Below are 22,322 nucleotides of genomic sequence, written 5' to 3' on the forward strand. Positions count from 1 at the left end.
AACATGGGGCCTTCACTCTTGTAGAAAATCTCAGCTTGTTACTTTTAAAAATACTGATCTGAACACAGATATTGGCCCTAAATTTATATATGTGGAGAATTCAATTTTCGTAAGAAAAGTTTTCAGATGGAATTTTTCAACCAGTCTTTGGTGCTGGGCGCTGTGCAAACACGTTCTAAGAGACTATTCTTGCCCTTCTGTCCTTCATCTAAATAGGTGAAACCAGCAAAAACTGGGAGAAAAGAAGGCTTATTAGCCACAGGTGAGGGGCTGAGGTGCACAGATACTTGCCCAAGGTCACAGGAAGGTCTTAGCTTGGAAATGAGTCCAGATCACCAGAGTCCCAACTCAGTGCCTTCACTGCAAACCCAGTCTTGCAGTAAAGCAGGGTGTCAAGTTATGTCGACACAGAGAACTTGGGCAAAGCATATCTTGAAAATCCTCTGTGATCTGTAAAATGATTAAGTACAGTAATTGCGTGGACAGTCTTTGCAGGCCACTCATAGTGCATATATTTATTTAGGTTAAATATGTAGCATTTTCTCAATATCAGCCCTACTTATTTTGGCTCAGCTATGCACTGCTTTATGGGTCACTGAATGTTCACTGGGTTCATGCAGGAGGTATGTATAGCAAAGGCATTCAGACAGCATCTTTCATTAACTAACTGGCACTCTACAAAGGCTTCCCATGTTAGATTTATGAACTAGTTGTCTATGGACAGCCTCAAACCTGTTGGAGCAGGGTTGGATAGGAGATGGAACTTTGTTTCCCTAACCACTGCTCCCTGGTATCACATACTTGGGTCATGTAGTTATGACAAGTGCAAGTAGCAAATCATTAAAGCAGCAAAAACACTATCTCTACTGTAAAGAAAAAGATCTCCTTTGAAGCCAAGAAGCAGCATTCCTGAATTAATGGAGTGCACTGTGATTTTACTAACTTTTATTTATATATTTTTTAAAAATACCCTCTTTGCCTTCATGCCAGAAGCCTTGAGTGCAGTTGGAAGCAGAGTTCGTGCACAGAAACCTAGCCTAGATTTATGATGTGTTTTGAAAACTCGTGGAAAAAAATACCAAATTGACAATATTTATAACTTATTGTTAAAATATCTGTTCCATCACCATGTCTGGAATTCCCCTCCTTTGTAAACACAAGGGCCGTCTACAAACCTGGAAATGTCATAACATGGGGCAACTTTAAAAAAAAAAAAAAATCAAAAACCAAAAACTCACATTAGAATGTTTTATAAAGTCCAGGATATGTGTGGGGGTACGGGTTAATTAATGAAAAATAAAACCTACCCAAGGGCATATGGTCTTTAACATCAAAAGGCAAGCTTTAAGATCAACATTTCTGGCAGCTCATTTTGTCACTTTGCTTCCTGCGTGTTGGAGGGTGCTTTTTTTTTTTTGGTCTGCATATGATATACTTTGTGCAAATTAATCTGTGTAAAGACAATACACTGTAAATATTTTTGCAGTAAGATCCCTGCTGTTAGTGCCCTTTCAAAGACTGAACTGCCACATAGCTTTACACACTCTAGATGTATGTGTATGTATATACACACTACAAGATCTGAACCATACCTTACCATGAATAACTTCAGAGGCAGGCAACTACTGTAGCAGAAAATAGACTGATGTGCTCAAAGGTTTCTTATATGAGGAACATCTTTTAATCAGGCATGCTTATGTTTTCCTGCCTCTTATGTGTGGTGCAATTAACTGGGAATAAGGTAAGGTGCTAGTGCCAACCTCAGGTGTTCAAAAAATCACTTACCAGCCTCCCCAACCCCGCAAACTTGAGATTTTTAAAAATATATAGGATTTTATTTAGCTTTTGGTTTTTTTGAGCATGGGCTACCCGCAAGTCATGGTTTTGCTCTAGAACCATGGGAGCTGGTAGAAACTCCTGTTGTGTATAAAAATAAAATATAGGTAGAATATAACATATATACAGGGTGTGTGTGTGTGTGTGTGTGTATATGTGTATGTGTGTGTGTGTGTGTATGTATATGTATATGTATATATATATATATATATATATATATATATATATATATATATATATATAATGAAAACTCAGTTTCTCCTGCAATTCCTTGATTCCAAAAGCTGAGGCTCAAAGAACACCATCAATGATTGCAAGAGTTGGCAAGATTGAATATCTTGCCCCAGTGGTCCCTCTAATCTTTTTTAGCCATGCGTGGAATAAATTTTTTATGTGTGCCGAGGCATGAGTGAATGTGCAACATTGGTAGAAACAAAATCCTAGCCACTAAAAAGCTGGGTAGCATTTGTATCTCTCCTGAGCAGCTGCACAAGCTTACAGGGAAAACTGGTTTGGCCTAATTCTTCTACTGGGTGAACTCCTAGGTTACATCTAGTTCTAACCTAGGTTAGCTTGTGAACCAGAGGAGTGAAGTCACATTAATGCAGGCTTCATCATAAGCTGTACCAGCCTGCCAGAGTAGTGAGTCTGGTGTATAGTCTTTGCTGCCAAGGTCTCTTTGTTCCAGGTCCTAAGCTATCTTGATCAAAGTTGGTTTGGATATTATCTGACAAATTGCGACTCCACTCTGATCGTAGCATAGACTTACGGCTCCCATCAACTGCAGGTGGAGCAGAAGGTCTACAATGTGGGTTATTGAAAACCTCAACTCTAGTCTTTTATGTCCTAACCCCAATCCAGTCCCCACCAAAGCCTTGCCACCTGAGTTAGCGAGTAAATCCAACCTGATTGTGGCCTCTTGCTAGTGGCTGATAGCCCAGCTACAATGGAGAGAACTGGATTGTAGGCTCTCTGGGGAAGGGACCAGAGGTGCTGATTTCTGTCAGTGCTCCTGGGCTGCAGCACCCACTGGCAGCGGCCCCCATCTCCTGCACCAATGCCTTCTGCTGCCAGTGGACCCTGCTGATCAGTGCCTACTCTTCCCCTCCAGAGCTTCCTACCCACAGTAGATCAGGTGTTCAGCAGCCTACAGGAGGAACTGTAACATGGGGCAAAAGGTGGGGCAGGAAGATGTGCGGACTGGGCCTGGGGCAGAGGAGGGGTTATGCACAATAGAGTCCTGGTCTCTGACTGGTGCTCCTCATGCCATCCGGATCCTAACAGTGCAATGAGGGAGTCCAGTTGAGTTTGACTGACTTAGGAGGAGAGGCTAAGGGATTTGGGTTTATGTAATCTACAGAAGAGAAGGCTGAGGGGGGGATTTCATAGCAGCCTTCAACTACCTGAAGGCATGGTTCCAAAAAGGTTAGAGAGAGGCTGTTCTCAGTGGTGGCAGATGACAGAAAGAGGAGCGATGGTCTCCAGTTGCAGTGGGAGAGGTCTGCTGGATTTTAGAAAAAAACTATTTCACCAGGATAGTGGTGAAGCACTGCAATGAGTTACCTAGAGAGGTGGTGGAGCCTCCATCCCTAGAGGTTTTGTCTTTTGGCTTGACAAACACCTGGCAGAGATGATTTAGTTGGATTGGTCCTGCTCTGAGCAGAGGATTGGACTTGACCTCTGAGGTCTATTCCAACCCTACGGTTCTGTGACTGTAGGCTCCTTCTCATGTCACTGTGATTCCTCTATGTGTAGCCCAGCTTCTGTGTGTGTTTTAAATTACAATCCTCTCCGTGCAGGGGATGGAGAAAGATTCGTGACTTCTTAAAGAGCAGGGGATGTGCTGGGAACCAGAAGACTTTAAAATGTCAGTAAAAATACTAAATATACAGCAGTTTGGGGAATCTCTGAGTTCATGGTGAACAAATCTTTGACTTTCATGAACAACAAAAAGTCTTGTGGCAACTTATAGACTAACAGATATTTTGGAGCATAAGCTTTCATGGGCAAAGACCATCAGATGCATGAGTGGGGGTGTGGTGGTTTCAGAGGGGTATTTAAAGAGTAGGGTCCCAGTAAAGGGGGAGGGCCAGAGCTGACAAGGTCTATTCAGCAAGGTGGAAATGGCCCAGTATTAACAGTTGACTTTCATGGAACTATTCACTGTGGTCGGTTAATAAAATGCTCTAATTGCTAGGTGAAGTGCTAACTTGCCTGGCATTCAGCTTCATCCTTATAGAGCCTTTTCAAACAAGCCCTCTGTGTGTCTCCTGAACTTGGGTGTATAATAGAGAGGCACCGCTGCTTTTGATAAGGAAATCTCAAGGGTGATGGCAGGGCACATACAAGGCCCAAATACTATAGCAGAGGTCTGCAACTTGTGGCTCTGGAGCCACATTTGGGTCTTTAAGGATGACTTTGTGGCTTCCAACACTATAATTACAAAGTTTAAAAAATATTTTTGATAAACAGTGGGTCTAAACCCCCAACAATAAATAACTCGTATCTAAATAGCAAACAATATGTGTTGTCCAAACACTGGATAACTCCCCCTTTAATAGTGCATTGAGGGATACGATATCATATCTGTGGTTTGATCATGTTGCTAATAAAATCTTATTCACATGCATTGAGGCTCTTGAATTATTGAGTCTTTTAACAAATTAGAAAGAATGGCTCCTCTTGCTGTTTTGGTTGCTGACCCCTGCACTATAACATGCTCTAGTTGAATAGAAGATCACTGGAAAAATTGCCCACTAAGGATGAGGACCTTTGTATAATTTGAGTTCTCGTCATGATTCTACTGCTGATCCAGGATACCTCTCTTGGACGCTGAGTGGCAACATCTCCTCTGCTGTGGATACTCCTGCAACTCAAGCCAACTGAGATGGGCCCTGAGACTCTGTGCCATGGGGTTTTTATCACACTGTAGACCTACCTTCTCCATCAAACCTTGACCAAGTCATTCCTTGCCCCATTTGTGCCTCAGTTGCCCCTCTGTAAAATGAGAATAATACCTAGTAATTATTAGTGGAGAGAATACAAAATTATCCAAAGACCTTTTGAGTCACTGAGTTTGCGATGAGCTATTTTTCCCTTTGCTGGTTTCTTTAATATGTAATAAATTACAGAATAAAATCCCTTGATTTATTTATATCCAATGGGAATCTTCTGCTTTGTAGGGTTTCAAGCTTTCTTGGGACTGATGTGCACTGTACTTCCCCTGTGGGCAGCTGTTCTGTGAGCTGCTACCCACTTGTAAGGTGGAGAGTATGCACTGGCTTTAGAGGGAGTGAGCGAAAGACTGCAAAACAGAAGAGCTCAGAGGAACTAACTGGGGAATGGGGAAGCTTAGGGGGAAGGCAGATTTGGGGAGAGGAGAAACTGCTCAAGGAATTCAGCTGAGTAATGGAGCTGGATGAGCAATTTGTATTTGAAAATATATTGCCATAGCAGCAGGGTGTTTTTAAAATCCTGATGCCCTGAGACTTTTGGTAACATGAGTGCCTCTTGATTTATCCCTGAGTTCTTGATTGTCCATCCTCAACCATATCAGGACACTTCACTTTTTATGGGAATGAAGCTTTGTTCAGTTACAGAGCTGGCCTGGTGTGAAGTTAGTTAAGCTGCTGTTACAAACTTCTTGTCTGCAATTTTTATAAAACACATGCACACATGGAAAGTTTGCATGTATGCTCAAATCCAGCTTCTTACTGCTATTCCATGCAGGGGCAGTAGAGGATGAGGTTTGATCTATGCTAAAAAGTTAGGCCAGTCCAGCTATATCACTCAGGCATGTGTGAAAAATCCTCTCCCATCCAAGCATCAGAGATAAAGTAAAGCAACCTACCTCGCACTGTGTGCACTAGGTTGATGGGAGATGAAGTGCTGCAGTGTTATGGTTTAGCCATGCCACTGCAGCATTCCAAGTGTAGACGGACTGAGAGAGAAACTGCAAAGATATGACCTCAGATATCAATCACTTCCAAGTTGTAGTGTGTTTTTTTTTTTTTTTTAATTTAGTCATCAAGTGTGTCTTGCCATGTGACTGAGAGGATTTTAACCCCTGCCTGTACTCAGACTTGTCGTCGAGGTTTTTCTTTCTCTCCAAATTCTGGTGTTTCAGATGGTAAAGAATAGCTTTTGATCTAGTCAGTATCCAGAATCTCTTATTTAATAGAGCGGTGGATAACAGTTGGATTCTGTGTCCCAAGGTGGGGATTACCTCCTCGCTGCAATTAACTAAGTGTGCCCTATCATTGCTGTATACTCTGATTTAAAATTAAGCAACACACTTCCTGGCATTCATAGTCTGGTTCTGAAGGGGTTAAAATCTAGCTCACTGTCTTATTCTCTGCCCCCCCCCCCACTTGTTGGCTCCCTTTTTTCAAGAAGGAAGATGATGCTGCACACTGCAGCTCCCCCTACTGGCCATATATGACCATTGCAGCACAGAAGAGGCAACTCTAGAAAAATGATTTTTTTTTCTTTTATTAATTGGCTAACATTTAACAGTCTGCAAATCAGTCATGGAAGAGTTACCTCTTGCCTCATGAATATTCAGCAGGGCTGCCCTCCAGTTATAGAATTCCCAAGCATTGTAGCAATGAGCACTCTGGAAAATAACTCCTCCAAAGTTAGTGTGTTTTCCACTTTCTAGATGCTTTGAATGTAAGTGGCATTTTAGTAGCCCATTAATTTGCTTTTACTATGTGTGATTAGCAAAGTGGGTACCGAATGAAAAGAATTAGTCTTGAATTGAATTTGCCTCTGGCCCGCCAAATCCTTGCTGGGTCAACACCTTTTTTTAAAGAAAACCAACAATAAATAGCTTTTTCCTGGTTTGAGGGATGTCCTTGAGTTGTTGTGTTTGCCTCTAAAACAGTGAGGCTCTATTGTTCAACTGGTAGGATGTGTCACTGAGTTCTAATTTACCTTTACCACTGGTTCAGCTGAGTTCCCCTGAGTAAGTTATTTAGTGGTCATTGCCTCATCTTCTTCATTATCTGGGAAATGAGAATATTTGTAAAGCTGGATGAAGTGTTTTGAGATTGAGATCAGACATCCTAATTATTAGAATTTAATTAAATCCTTAAATAGCTCTGTCATTGGTAGGGCTGAGGAAAAAATGAATATTTTATAAGGGACTTGCAGAGGAATCTGGAATATCCAAAGAGGTAAGACCAGATTTTCCGGGATACGTAATGTAACCTTCAAATTTTATGTTGAGCTACTAGATGCTGTGAGGATTAGTCCATTAGAAATGCCTACGAACTGAGGTGTAAAACAGCATTGTGTGTGTCAGCAATAAAAATAAAGAAAGAAAGAAATAACCCAGACCTACGGTACTCACACATTAATCAGAAGACCTAACCACGCAAATCCAAATGGGTATTTAGGAGCTGCTGAAGCTTCTAAAATGTTCAATAGGAAATGCCGTACCATTTTCTAGTACATAAATGTGTTCAAAAAGGTATATAATTTACAATGGCAATGTTGACCGAGCCTAAGCATCAGCATTGCGAAAGTGAAGCTATAATATGTTTACACGCGACTAACATTTACATGTGTGGGTGCATCTGTGCTGATGCATTACCACGTGATAGTCAGTAATTTAGGGGAGTGATTGTAATAAGGGACATTAAGCCGTAGTATTGATATTTCCGCAGCTCTGCTTTGGGAAGTGCATTACTGCTAAATTAGTCCCTGAAAATCTGGAGATATTAACACTGTTGAGCATGAAAGCAGATGGGATTTGGATCACAGACCCTTTATTTGTAGTGTGATCCTGAGGACTCATTAGTTTTAAAGCAGGAATTTTGTTTCCTACAGGCACTCGAATATGAACTGGAGTCAGGGATTTTTACTCCTTCTGGCCTTGCTAGTCCATCATAAAAGCATAAACAGAATTTGATTAGTGTTGATTTTCTTCTCCCCTAAAAAGACACTTAATGAAACTCCAGGTATGTGGATAAAGACCTTCACTGAAGTGGAAACCAGTTTTAATCAGAACTCTCTGAACAATCTACTGGGGATGTGAGTGCATTTTTCACTGTGAGACCCTTTTGCGTATTTAGAAGATAATCAGACTGTTCCTCTTGTAGCATGTGCCAAAAGGCATCAGCTGAGCTTTTTGTACCTAAAATAAGTACAGTTTGAAAACTTCTCTCCCCAGTACTATTATGTTATTTTTTTATTTTCTCTTCACTTGGGTTTACCCCAGAGAGACCTTGATCCTGAAGTCAGAACTGGTGTTCTTAATCTGTAGCTCTCTAAGCAGGGTAAACATAACCTGCATTTCTCTAATGGAGAAACTGAGTCACGGGGGTTTTTCCCCAGCATTCATTGCTCAGCAGGATGGAACAAAGTAGTAGGCATAGGTGGAAGTCTTATGCTTTCCTGCTCTTTGGGGTGATGTAAGTGGCAGTGCATTCCCCTGATGAAGTGGTTAGCTATGCGCTCCCTGTAGGCCTAGCAGTAGAGATTCAGTGGCTGCCTAGCCACATGTTGTTAACACTGTGTTGGGCCCCTGTGTGTTCCCTCCTTGCAGTTATTTTTATCTTGCAAATGTTCACTTGGCACTTTCTGTCCCTGAGCTGTGCACACACAAGCCACAGGGTGTAAGATCATGCATGTCTCTTTCAGGACCTGTCCTAATAGGGCCATTTAAAAACCTATCAACCTTCATCCATGCTTTGCCCATAGGGTCTGCCAGATACTGCCACTCAATAAATGCTAGATCTAGGTGAGGTCTGCCTGCTGTCCAGTGGGTTGTGTGTGCATAATTGACAGCAACCTAAATTGACACGCTTCTATCTGGGGCCCCCACAATTAAAACCTGCAAGCACCATCCATTTTCCCTGCTGCTGATGCTACAAGTGGCCAGAAACAGGATCTCTCCCCACCATGGTTGGCCTAGGATCAATATATATAAAGCACGATCTTTCCATTAATCACACATCACACCTTTGAGCCTTTCTTTGCAGTGCTGCAGAAGAAACAGCCGCTGTATAAAATGTAAGCTGGTGCAATTTTATTCTTTTTTTTTTTTTTTCTCCCTCCTCCCTGTGCCATAAGGCTCAGAGGCAAGGTATGGTATTTAGTATACTTAGTGCAGCCAAGCGCTCCATCATGGGACCTGCTATAAGAAACGACAGCCCACAGTGTCCCTATTGTTCTTTCCCTAAGAGCCAGACTTACTTTTGTTCATGCTCCAAAGAGTGATAAGTGCGGGACTTTTATTGAGTAGGAAGATAGAGCAGCTCTGTGTCAGGTGCATGGCAGTTATTTGCTGGGATTTCTGTGCTATTTGGTTTGTATTCCCTATTTCTTCATTAAAAGCTAATGAGATTCCCCCCCCCTTCATTCAGGAACAATAGCTGTGCTCTGACACTTTTTTGGGGGCGGGGGAGTTGGTTTTCTTTTTCCTGCTTGGTCTCAGCTGGCTGTTGCTGCTCCATAAACTTGATGGAGAAGTAAATTAAAGTATAAGAACTTTAGCTCTCCTAATGTAGATCTAAACAGAAAGAGGAAGTGGCTTTCTCCCCACTCTCACCCCCTGGCAGAAGGCAGTGATGCATTTTTTTTGTCTTTTGAATCTCCATACAAGACATGAAAATATTCTAAGATTCTAAGTAGGAGAAATGAAAAGGAAAGGCAAGCCAGGCTTTCTATCTTTGTTGGCTGGTAATACAGTAACATCTAGTGATCAGACAGCCCCCCCCCCACCCGCTTTGTTAGGTGCAGTATCTAAGCCCATACATATTTCTCAGTTATTATGATGTACAGTCTTATTTGCACATGAACATGAACCTCCAGTGAGTCTCCTGTTAGAGTAGATAACAAGGAAGGACAGGTCTAGCAATGCCACCTTTGTATGATCTCTCACAATGCAACACACATCTGTTTTTTGCAGAATGTTTAACAGGTCTTGTGTGACAGACCCGTGGCCTGATCTTGCTACCCTTGCTCACACATGCCATGCATCTTTCTGCTGGTAGATCCTCTTCTTTATCTGGGACTATCCCTGCAAGGAGTCATCAGGATTAAGCCCCCAATCCTGCCTTGATTTGTGTGTGTTTGGCAAATGGCTCACTGCACAGATACACTGATGCTTGGTATGCTCATTTCCAAAGAGACTAGCTCACACTGCCATGCTGCCTCCCAGTATCTGCAAGGCCTAAACGGTTTGCTCCTTATCACCATGATGCTGCACCTGTATCTCATTATAAGGGAACACCTGTTACCTTGGTATTTGTTTCAAAAGTTTTTTTGTTTTTTTTTTAAAGGAATATTTGGACTTGGTTGAAAGGAACCATTCTTTTAAGAGGGCCAGGGGGTTGTTGTCAGAGTGGCATGTTGGGCATCTGCAGCAATGTGATGCACAGGCTTTGTTATGCTGCAGCGCAGTACTTACAAAGATTTCTCATTAGAATAAACTCACTCTGGTTGTGCTGTGCCTAGAACGTCACTCCGTTGTGGCTCAGTTGCAGTATTTTAACCTGTTCTGGTTTTACACCTGAGTATTGCTAGTGCCTTTTATCCAGGAAAAAACACCAAGAAGTCCTGTGGCACCTTATGACTGACAGATGTTTTGGAGCATAAGCTTTCATGGACAAAGGCCCACTTCACCAGATGCATATGGAATTAAGATGCATCTGATGAAGTGGGTCTGTGCCTTGTCCATAGTCGCTCAAAGAACTGGTGGCATGTGAGAAATAGAATTTGATCTCCTGACCTGACAGACCACACAGCACCTCTGTTTAGTATGGCTGCTTTTTGGGAAAAGTAAACAATTTGCTAGTTGTTCTGGAACTGGCTACCTCCATTGTGCAGTTTTTCCCTGTTCAACTGTTAATCTCTCGGGGCCCATGACTTGTGTAAACTCTAAAAAGAGGACAGCATCCTTGTGCACTTTTTTTTTTTTTTTTGCCCCTCTGTACTGAGTTTGCTCACCTTTTATTTGATCGCTGAATAGGTATGGCTGTAGGACCGACAGAAGATACATCAGGAAGTAGGACCAGCCAAAAATGTTGCAACTCAACAGAATACTACATTTTAGCTTGTAAGATCAGATAGAAAAAGAGATGGGATTGCCTAGATTTTTGTAAGGCAAGAAAGTGCTGCTGTGATCCTCTTACCTGACCTGCTTTATAACCCAGGCCAGAGAATGTCTCTGAATTAAACCCCATTAGAACTATTTGAAAGTTGCTAGTGTGGAAGATTTCCCATGGCCCATAAAGTTTTCTGGTGGCTAACTTACCACCTTGTACCATCCATTCTCAGCTTCTGACAAAGAGAGACTAGGGACACCAGCCCTGTCTATATGGGTTAATATGTCCATCAGTGGCTATCCTCCAGGAATTTATCTAGTGGGTTTTTTTTTTTTTTTAAACCCTTTTATGGTCCTGGACTTCACAACATCCTCTAACAGGGAGTTCCACAGATTGACTTTGTGTTGTATGAAGAAGTGCTTTGTTCTGTTTGTTTTTGTTTTTTTAAACCTGCTACTTGATTTCATTAGCTTCTCATGTTCTGGGAAGGAGTAAATAACTCTTCTTTCACTTCTTCAACACGAGCAGTGAAAGCAAATTACTAAATGTTTGTTGATATTTATGACTGTGATCAAGCAGCCTTTCAACAGTCTCTGTGTTAAGCTAAATGAATTGAACTCCTTCAGCTTACTGCTATAAGGCGTGTTTTCTACTCATTCTTGCGTCTCTGACCTAGTGGCTTGAGCCAAGGACTGGGAGCCAGGAACTCCGGAGTTCTAATCTCAGCTGTGATGCCGACCTCTTCTGGCCCTGATGAAATCATGTGTGGTTAAAGTTTCAAGAGTGCAGTTTTTCAAGTGCTCAGCACCTGTGTTAGCAGCCTGGTGTTCCAGAGTGTATGACGCTCCTGAGCCACATTCCCAAAAGAGCATAAAACCCAATGTGCTGAATTGTGATGGTGGGTGTGTGTGTGTGAGAGATTGACCCCTTATTCTGGTATCTGAAAGGGAGCTGGACACCCTTGAAAATCTGACCGAGTGTTGCTGTTGATCTCTATAGAAAATTGTGGACTCCATAGCTCTTTGCCTCAGTTTCCCCATGAACGTGGTGAGATCTGCCTCTTACAGGTGTTTGAGGATTATGGGAGTACCAACTGCCATATAAATGCTGAAGTCTGATTTTTATTTTTGCTGTCTTTGGCTGCTATTGTATGGGGTTCCCTGCCTGCATACTCGTTTCTCCTTTCCAAACCCCTTGTTGCTGTTTCCCTGCATTGGTTTAAAATCACTGGGTACACATCTCTCCAGAGTTTGTTGAAACATTCACGTTCTTGTTTGTTTTGTAACAATTTAGTGTTTGAGCTCATATTAAAATCAGTTGAAAACCCCCTTTTCATTTTTTTGGCATGCGTTGAATGAATTGCACAGCTGTCTTTGTCCTCACTATAGAATCTGAAAGCTTTCCAGGTAAAATAATTTGTGGCAGAATCTAGCATACAAGTACTTTATTGTGTAAGTATAAGCCTATTTTGATTCAGTTCCTTTGCATATGGTATTCTGCCAGTTCTGGTGGTAGATCTATAACGTGTTAAGTTTTTCTAGCATCTCTCATTTGAGATTCAAACTTTTCAAAATCTCCTATATCCATATTAAAGGTCTAAACATACCTGTGTAATGGATGCTATGATCCCCGTTTTACAGGTGGGGAAATCGAAACACTAAAGGGGAAAACTAATTTTCCCAAATGTTGTGCAATGAGGTCTAGCAGAGCTGGGGCCAGAAATTAGGTATTCTGACTCCCATTCTTTGTCTATGAGACAGACTGTTCCTGCTTCCTGATGCTATGTTCTACAGGTATCAAGGCCATATTCATACAATATGGATATTTTTGGGGGGCATACTCTGCTCTTGAGGCACTGGGGTGCATGCACACCCCCACACAGTCTCCATAAATGTCAGTATGCACCAGAGGACAGATCTTTGTTCCCACAATCTGATCTGGTTTCCTTTGAATTCCTTGGAATTTTGCAGTAGTAGGAAGATCTTTGAGAGCATCAGGGAATACTTTTTCAGCATAGGACATGGGAGTTAGGACAGAGCTAGAAGTGTGTACTACTTTCCACTAAAGTCAGTTTACTTTTTTACCTCTTCTCTTTCCAGGAGATCAGGCTGATGCTTACTTTGGACAGGACAGCTCGGATGATAATCAGAGCTTGAGTTTCGTCCCTGTGTCAGATGTGTCACTTGCATCAGATTACCAGGATGGTGGTAAGAGCATCTGAGTTTTCTGTAATCCCTTGCTGTGTAGTGTTTGGAGGGATAGCCTGAATCTGAAATATTTTCCACCCTCTTCCATTTCCAATTTTATAAGCCGTCATTGTTGATGGGTGTCCTCTTTCTCTTGAGGACTAGCTGCTTTGTCAACCAGTGGAAGTTCTACTGAATGTATTTGGTACCTCTCTAACGTTTAGAAGGACAAATCCACACATCAGTTGTGAGATTCGAAACCAAACTACCAAACTGTTTCTGTTGTGCTCCAGATTTCCAGATGTGTAGCAGAGCAGATCTTGACGCAGTGGCCTAAGGATTCAAAAGCTGAAACATTGAGGAATGATTGTGGGACATAGAGAGGACCCCTTATGTCTCACTGGTAATGGTCTCAGTGCCGCTACCTGGGACAGTGAACCACACGCAGTAGGCCTGTGGGTGACATAAGCTGACATTCATTTGCGGTTATACAGAAGTGGACGTAAGACATTAATCTTTGCACCAGATGTTCCCCCGTGTAGAAGCTTCACTAATGCTTTGTCTCTGCTTGCAAGTGGGAGAGTTAGCCATGAGAAGCACGTGATGTGCCATTGACATCAAAGCATTTTACAGTATAGTACACTTCAGTCCAACTCTCCCACCTGTGGCCCATTCATCCCTGGGGGAATCTCACTAAAGCAGTTTGACTTTGATCCCTGACATGCTAATTTGGCTTCTTCCCAGATATCGCATGCCCTCCTCTTCCTTAAGCTCTCTAATATTTTTCTCACCCTCTTCAGTTTCTGCTTCCTGCTTCATTTTCCAGTGGTTCATTCCGCTCTGCCCTGGCACCTCCTAATCTTTCTTTTGCTGCTCCCCCACCTTCCTGCATGTCATAAGTTGATCAACCCCTTCTTCAAGGGTTAGGAGAATCAGGTTTATTTGATATGCGATCACAAGCGTGGATAACATCTGGGGTACATGACCTTAGCGTTGTCGTACAGGATGGAATGCTGTGCATACCTGTGACTTCTGCTGACTTGCCATAAAACGATTGATATTGATGGAGACTGGGTTGGTCCAATAGCTCACAAATAATTGTAGAGGGTCACCAGCAAGAATAAAACGCAGGGAATTTGGGTTCAGTTCATATTGTCCATGTGTTAAGAAACTCTGTCACATATAAAACAGGTCTATAGACCGTGTGGATGAAGGGGACTATGACATGGACAATGTAAGCTGAATTAAATGGGCATCAGAGGGTGTCCCTTGCTTCACATGTGTGTCACTTTAATAATACTGGTAGGGAAAAAGAAACCGACATGGACAGAAACCAGCAAAATCTGGCAGCCCTGCACATGGGCAATGGCAAATAAAGTATCTTGCAGGCAACACGCAGATCCCACCACGGACTGCAGGTTTCCCACCACTGACCTAAATTAAAGCTAGCGTGGGTATGTTTATCAGTACTGGTCACACCTTCACCCACTGTGTAGATGTACCTGTGAGAGGGTCTGGACTGGTGGGTTCTGGGACCATCATCATTTCTCTGGCTTTGCCAATAGTGCATGACCTAGTAGCCACTGCATACTTTTTAGCCATCCACAGATGCATTCACAAGGGTGCAAACCCTGTGTGGACAACTAAAAACCCCTTCACCTCTTCTTGCGTTTCCAGACTTATTAACTGTAGGCTATCTTGGCAGGAGGTTCTTCCCGCTCAGTGGTGGTGTCAACATTCTCTACTTCCCAATCTAAACCATGGAGAAGAGGGTGGGAAGTGCACCTCTGGTGGTTGGACTTGTGCTACTTGGCCCTGCTTGTAACAAACTTTCCCATATGCTTCCTGTAGAATCTTGAAACTTCTCTATTCTCTAGAACACGGCACATGACAGGAAAAGCAATTCCCCAAGTTGGGAATGACTTTATTCAATGAGCCACAACAGTGTTGTAAAGGATCATCCCTAATGAGTGATTAAGAAGCTAATGTTTATACAGCGCTTGGAGGCTGTGAAGCACTATTTAAGTGCAAAGTACTGTTATAATGATGAGTATTTCTGAGACACTTTCCATGTAATGTATTCTACTCATGCCACTTTTAAGATTTTTTTAATGTTTTCTTTTAAGACTGGTGGTTCACTTAATTTGCCGGAGTCCAGCAATTTAATTTTAAGTTCAGAGTAACTGAAATAGATCCCAGAGCTGTGAGGTATGCATGTAAGTCTCACATATATTGCATGCATACTTTGCTTTTCACCCTTCCATGCCAAGGGCCTTTAAAATGGTGGGGATAAGCAGTATCATTCTTGTTTTACAGGTGGGGAAACTGAGACCTGGGCCATGAGTTAGCAGAAGTCAAATAGTGAGTCAGCGATGGAACTGAGGAAATAGATTTCAGCCTGACTCCTATTCCCATACCTCTTATCTGTTTGGCTACAGTACCTCTTACGTCTGTTGTTCCCTCTAACCTCTTCCATCCATGTGTGTATTTTTCCATCCATGTGTAGAATAAATTCTTAGACTCGTAAAGGCATGTGTGAATGTGCACCACCAGTAGAAACAAAAAACTAGCTGTGAGTGCTCTGCTAATTATCAGGGCAGCATTTGAATCTTTCCTGAATGGCTGCACAAGCTCACAGTTTCCAGGGAACACTGACCATGTCATGTTTTGACATTATACTGAATAGAAATGTTTTTATAGAATGTATCAATTTGTGTGTAAAAGCAGAACATTATATATATAAATTCTGGTTCTCTGCTGGTATTAGCGGTCACAGCTTTCTTGACTTTTAATGGAGTCTAACCCGTGTACCAGAGCGGAGAAAGTTGCCCAATGTGTTTACCATATGTTTCTTGCTTAAACACACAACTGGTTGTTTCAAGTTGCTTTTTTTGTTTTGTTTTTAAAGCCAAAACCCAACTCTGTGTTGTGGTTTTTTTTTTTAATACTGAAAATATTGTCTTTAACTCTTCTGTATTTTTGGTAACCTAGAACTTTAAAAAGGCTTTGATTTTGACAAATGATGTTTGGCAGGTGTAATACATCCGATCAGCTGTTGGGATTTTGGGAAATAAACTGTAAATGGACAGTAGCAAGCATTTAAAACTATTGTACAGAGCTCTACTACCCCAGACAGAATTCTGCTTTTAGTAAGGAAGCTCTGTCCCACAAATGAGTGCCATATTAGTTATTATTTTATTGCATTAATATCCAGAGGCTCCAACTGACATTAGGGTGTAATGCAAATAAATGAGACACAGGCTGAGAGGGAAAACCACAGCTCAGAGATGGAGAAGAGACATAGCCAAGGCCACACAGCAGGCCAGTGGCAGAGCTGGTGAACAGAGTCCAGGTCTCCCGATTCCCTAACCAGTGCAGTATCTGCTAGACTACGCTGCTTTGTGTGGGTGGCTGATGCCATCGACTGATTTCAGTGAGTTTGTGTTCCAGTGCAGAGTCTGTTGCAGATTTTCAGCCCAGTAGATATGGGCAGAGTAGTCTAAATTCAGACCATTGTATCTAGACAAGAGTTCTAATTTTGTTTTCAGTCTTGTAACTAGTTTCGCAATTTACAAACCATTTTTTTTCCGGTGGCACTTCTACGGTCCTTTTGCCAACTGTTGAGAATTCACTGATTTCCATTGCTTTATGAGACATAAAATAACATGTGGGGTGTGGAGAGAGAGGGTGGGATAGGTAGCAACTTCTGCTTGTGAGTAGTCCCTGTGAAGGAGACCCTGGAGAATGCACCTTGGAATCCAGCAGACACTCATCCACCATCCACTCTTTTAGAAGTTCATTGACTTTTTGTTCATTTCACTGTAAGCCTTTTGATGGCCTTGTGCACACAGGTGAATTCCAGCCACTGAATAATTCCTTTCATTTACATTGTTTCCTCTTTGAAGGTATTTTGAGACCCTGTGCACCTGTTCCTGGAGTGTTTGCTATTCTAATCTAGATACATTTAGCTCCCTTAGCCATGTGTTGTCTGTCTCGTTTTCCAAGCCTTACATCTGTTCTGTTTTCATATTTTCTAGAGCCTTTAAAAAAAAAGTGTTCCTACCATATAGAAAACATCTATGAAAGTGGGTTTACTTGTTTTAAAAACCCAGCAAGTAAGCAGGCTTTAAGAGGCCGTGGACATGTGGCATGAATCTTTGTTTTGACACATGTGGGCGTACCTATGTGCATTAATCACTTAATGCCTTGCATTGTAGTTGTCTGTAAGGCAGCCCTTAACTGGGGGTGTTTTGTGGCTCACAAAAGAGATGAGAGTTCTGCAGCCCCCTCTTGTGGTGAAGGAAAATATCTCTGTGCATTTTGTGGTAGCTATTAAACACCGAAATCAGTTTGAGCCGGGAATGCAAATAGTTGGCAATGGAATAAATAGGGCTGCTTATTGCAGCCCGAGCCTACTGAAAGGCAACGCTTCATCAGCACACCCCAAGTTTCAGTGTAAGTGGTGTTTTGTGTAGGGGTTGTGGTGTGAAGGGAAAACAGTACTCAGGCGAAATGAGCCCCAGGTCACCTGTGGAGCCACTCCTTTTGAGTACAGCAGGCTTATCCCAGCACTGAATTTGGCCCAATATAGTGGTATAGTGAAATAACAGAGGCTCACAAAGCTGGCTTTGCAAATCAGTGTCTTTTGCACTGCATCATCCTGCTCTCACGAGTGTGACAAGCAGATTTAACCATTTTCCAGACTAAAAATGTTAATTGTCTTTTTTTCAAGTTGAGTTATTTGACCAGATTGTGACCTCAGCTGAACCAGTGTAAACCTTGCAGCAGGACCATTGATCTCAGGAGAGTTATTCTACCAACGCTAAGGAGTTTAGAACCAGGCTCGCAGTTTGCAACAGGTGGCACTGTGTGGCTTGCTACTAATGCTCTAGCTTTCAACTTTTAAAGGGTCTTAAAGAAGTTAGGTATGCAACTCCAATTGAATATCAGGTATATACATGGAGAGACCCTGAGATTTTTCTGAAAAATAGAATCCTGAATTTGTTTTTCCCCAACAGATGCTGAGGCTCTACAGCCCCACTAAACTTCATCTGATGGGAGGGTTCTCTGCAGATCAAGTCCTAAATATTCACAGGTGTATGTAAAAACATTTTACATTAATACACCAAAGCTTTACGTCTTTTTTGTGGGCCAGTGGCAAAAACAATTATCCTCCAGTCTGCCAAATGTCTGTAAAGGCTCTTTGTTGTTTTGAAAGGATTATTATGAACTTGTGGTTGATGTACTTTCAATCTTTTGAAACAGTGTGTTAAAGGTGCTGGAAATGTGATTTCTTGTCAAGTGCAGTCGACACAGAAAGTTCCACTTGGTCAGTTTCCTTTTGATGGTAGGTGGTGTGGATGCAAGGCCAGGAAATGAGCAGGTTAAAATGCAGATATATCATTTCCATAACATTAGATCTGATCTGCCAGTTTTCCTCCATTAGATCCATGCCACTATTTCATTGTGGATTTTGCCAGATTAGGGTGTCAGAATCAGACCTGTTATTAGGGCAAGGAAGTACTTGCAGAATCAACCTATAAACAGATGTTTTTTAGTCCTGCTCAACAGTTTGCAAGGAGTTCATGTGCAATTAAAGCTACAAATTCTCCTTCTTATGGGGAATGTGCCATAACAAGAGAACTGTCAAACATAGTGTTGTTCACATCTCTGTCATAGAAACAGGATCCTTTGTCACTTACCTCTCTGCAGTCAAAAGGTTCAGCCATATGTTACATGGAGTGACTTAGCTCACCGCGGTATTGCAAATTAATTGGGGATAGGGTGTCGGACCCCAAAGCCATTGCCAGAAATGGACGAAACAGTGTTTGCAACTAAGACACATGTTTATGGAGAACAAGGAACTGTGAGGCTCAAACTGCCAAGTTGGCAACTTTTGGGTTTTAAAAGGCATCTGTAAATATGGTAGGACTGCATTTTTTTAAAAAGAAAACCCTCCAGCTTTGGCACAAGACTCAGCAGGTGTAATGAATCATGGGCACAAGTGACAGTTGCTTAGCCCTCTGAATTCTGCCTGACTGCAGGGTGCAGTTTGCATCAGCAGGTCAGACGTCTGTGTAAATCCCATCGTTTGTGACTGCAGCATGTTGCCTCCTCAGAACTAGGGGCTTAATTGCTGGAGTACGTTTGGGGTTAATTTGAGATTTCGCTTTGAACTTGGCCCTAAATAGCTAAAGAGAGAGGGTTAGTTGTTTCTTATTTAAGAAACAAAAGGGGGTTCAAGTACTAGTATTGTGGCAGGGGGTGCAGGTGTCACCTAGTACCCAGAGAAAGTGTTCTGCTGTGGTTTTCCTCAATCCAGGTTGCAAGCTGGGCTTTTGTTGTAAAGTTTGAGGCCCACAGGCTTCAAGCACTGATTTGAAACACATTCTCTGAAGGTCTGGTGTGCCTTCACATTAAAACACCCTAGTCTCTCTTTGACCTTGTAAATAGGCCTCCCAGGGCAAGACCCTCTTACGCTGTCTGAGTTCTCTGTGTAAGTCTTGAGGATTTCAGGGTCTGATTGTTAGTGTGACTGAGAGACGGATTGGACCCAATGCCTATGTCTAAACTCCATTGTTTTTTGGAAAGTTTGTTTTGAAATGATCCAGTGTTGCCAAGCTCCAGGTATTGAAAGATGATGAGACCTACCTAAAAATCATGAGTTTAAATCCAAAACAAGTTGTTCTGGGTTCTCTTTATTTACTTTCTGGCTTCCCCTGCCCTTGTAGTTCACAAACAAGGCCAGAAACTTTCTAACTTTAAAAAGAAGCTGAGCCCTCATGTAATTGCAGGGCCCCAGGGGCTGGGGTTTTAACAATAATGTCAAATCTAATGAAACTATGAAAACCATGACATTTGGTGACATGGTTGATTCCTGACCTGAATTTGGCTGCCTTGGTATGCCTGACTCTGGAAAGAGATGCCCTCAAATCTTCAGCGTCTGTGTTTGTAAACTACTCTGTCAAGCTGCACTAACAGTTCTGTGGATTTATTTGTGCTGTTGGGACAGTTTTCTTCAAGGTGAATTTTTTAGGTGTCTCATGCCAAAGATCAGTGTCTGCATGGTTACTTGAACACCTGCTAAAGCAAATATGATTAGACTCATTTGAATAATTGTGGAACTTGATTGGTCACATAAAAGTTTTTAGTTAAGAGTTGGTTGTTCTTTGTAGTGGTTTAAAAAGTGAATTTGCAAAGGACCAATATTTCTTTTTAAATTGATTGTCATGGTAAGACCAAGTGAATAGATTATAAAGCTATGCTAAACACCCATGATTGCTCTGCAAGGCTGATTTCCCCAAAGCTTCAGTTGTTTAAAATAGGGAGGGAAAACTGAAAAGTTGGCACTGTTTACAATTAATTGAAAAATAAGGAAATGCACTGATCCCTCAAATTTGGAGTGAGCATGAGTCTGTGCCTGTTCCTTTAAGAAGCTGCTCTATCATGTAGCTTATTCTCATGTGATGTGGCAGCTGTCACAGCACAAGATTGAGCTTTCTCTTGTGGCAAATTGCATGTTTGCCATGTCAAACACACTTGAATTATCAGTGCGCAAGTTACTATGGCCTGGGGGCTGGGATAACTTACACACCCTCTTCCTAAAGGTCTTTTTATTCATTAATATGTAAATCTAAGGGATAAATGCTTTGTCTCTCTGAATACTACCCAGTAGAAGGATCAAAATAGTGAGGAAATCTAAGTTAACCGTATTTCTTTTGCATCTCTCCTGCTTTCGAATAACAAATGATTAACGCTTCCTCCATGAAAGGGGCTTTACAGTATTTCCAGTTATGTCTCAATTTTTAAAGAAACTGGAATTAGTACAGCTAGAACCTCAAGGTCAAGGTTGGAGAGGTCAGTCTGTCTTTTGGTTGTAGTGTGGACTTCCAAGACTGTCGTCCCAACACTTCTATCTAGCACTGTGGCTTTGATTCAGTGGCAAAACTACTTCTGACATCATTGAGATCAGGATTTCACTTTAGATGTCACCCTAAAGTCGGTGGGGAGTTGAAAGCACTTGGCCTCTGCAGGGGGTCAGGCTTGGGATGTTACTTCTCACAAGGGTACTGAAAATCCAGTAAAGATTTAACTAGTATCCCCTGCTTCCAAGCATACAAAGATTTATCTTTCTGCCTGTGCATGCAGAATTCATTAATAGGACCAAAGGGCAAAGGCTGCCCTGTAACATTTACAAGAAATTTACAAACACAGGCTGTAGAAACAGATTTTTGTACATTTTTTTTTTTTTTGAATGTGGGATTCTGATCTATTTCATAATTACTTGTGTGGGGGGAAAGCCCTAGGATATTAAAAATATCTTAGTTGCATAAGCACAGTAAGATTTAAGTATATTTTATTCTGTGTGTGTTTCTTTCACTCTGTGCAGATGGAACTTGTTGTGTGGAACCCCAAATATAGATGTGTATCTGGTATTGTTTGAAACCAAGGTGCAAGTCAGTTTTTACACTGGTGGGATATGTCTACAGCAGGAGTTGGATTGGAGGTGGGGAGGAAATCCAGTGTGGACAAGCTCTTAGAAGGGTGTAAAGAGAGAATGAATAATGCTTGGGGGAAGTTAGCCTGGGCTAACAAACAGAGCTTAAAGTAGGGGGAGGGTAGACAGGCCAGACCACAAGGGGTTGCAAAAAATACAGTGTCAGCAATCAGCTTACAAAAGGTCCTGCTCCTAGGTTGGTCTCCCTCCCTGACCCCACTCACATTGCCTCCAAACACTGAAACAAGTGCATAACACTACACATGTAAGCAGGCAATGGTGCAGCTCATAGGACTGAAGTTAGCCACATGTGTATCTATTTTGCAGGATCAGGTTCTAAACATTTAACAAGCCCTGAACTACTTCTATAATCACCCTTAGATGGAATGATCTGGGCCTTGATTAAAGCACGTCAGCTGACAGGAAAGCATGAAAGGTAGAAGCTGTGTTGGGAGGAAAGCACTATCCCATGGGTGTAATGTCACTGTGGACAGCATGTAGGTCACTGTAATGGGCATCACCGGGGTTCCCTCTAATATTTTCTGTCCCTGGGCAGAATAAATTTTGCTATGTGCACCCTGGCATGTGCAGATGCACATCATTGATAGAAACACACACTGCCCACTGTGGGCGCTCTGCTAATCAGCCAGGTGGCACCTGACTCTTTCTGAGTGGCCACCCAATGCTCAGCTTAAAGGGGACACTGGGCATCACTAAAGGTGTGTCTTTTTTTTTTTTTTCCCTCCATGT

At 42.1% G+C, this 22,322-nt stretch overlaps 1 protein-coding gene across 1 annotated transcript in view; it reads left to right on the forward strand.

The window, feature by feature from the left end:
* Positions 1–22,322, forward strand: part of SKAP1 (src kinase associated phosphoprotein 1) — a 227,651-nt gene that overhangs the window by 26,806 nt on the left and 178,523 nt on the right. The window contains exons 4-5 of the mRNA XM_074979091.1: positions 621–623; positions 12,989–13,096. Of these exons, the coding sequence (XP_074835192.1) occupies positions 621–623; positions 12,989–13,096 (111 nt within the window). The remainder of the gene's footprint in view (positions 1–620; positions 624–12,988; positions 13,097–22,322) is intronic.

This window comes from Carettochelys insculpta, chromosome 28, assembly GCF_033958435.1.
Source record: "Carettochelys insculpta isolate YL-2023 chromosome 28, ASM3395843v1, whole genome shotgun sequence".
In the NCBI taxonomy this organism is placed as follows: domain Eukaryota; kingdom Metazoa; phylum Chordata; order Testudines; family Carettochelyidae; genus Carettochelys; species Carettochelys insculpta.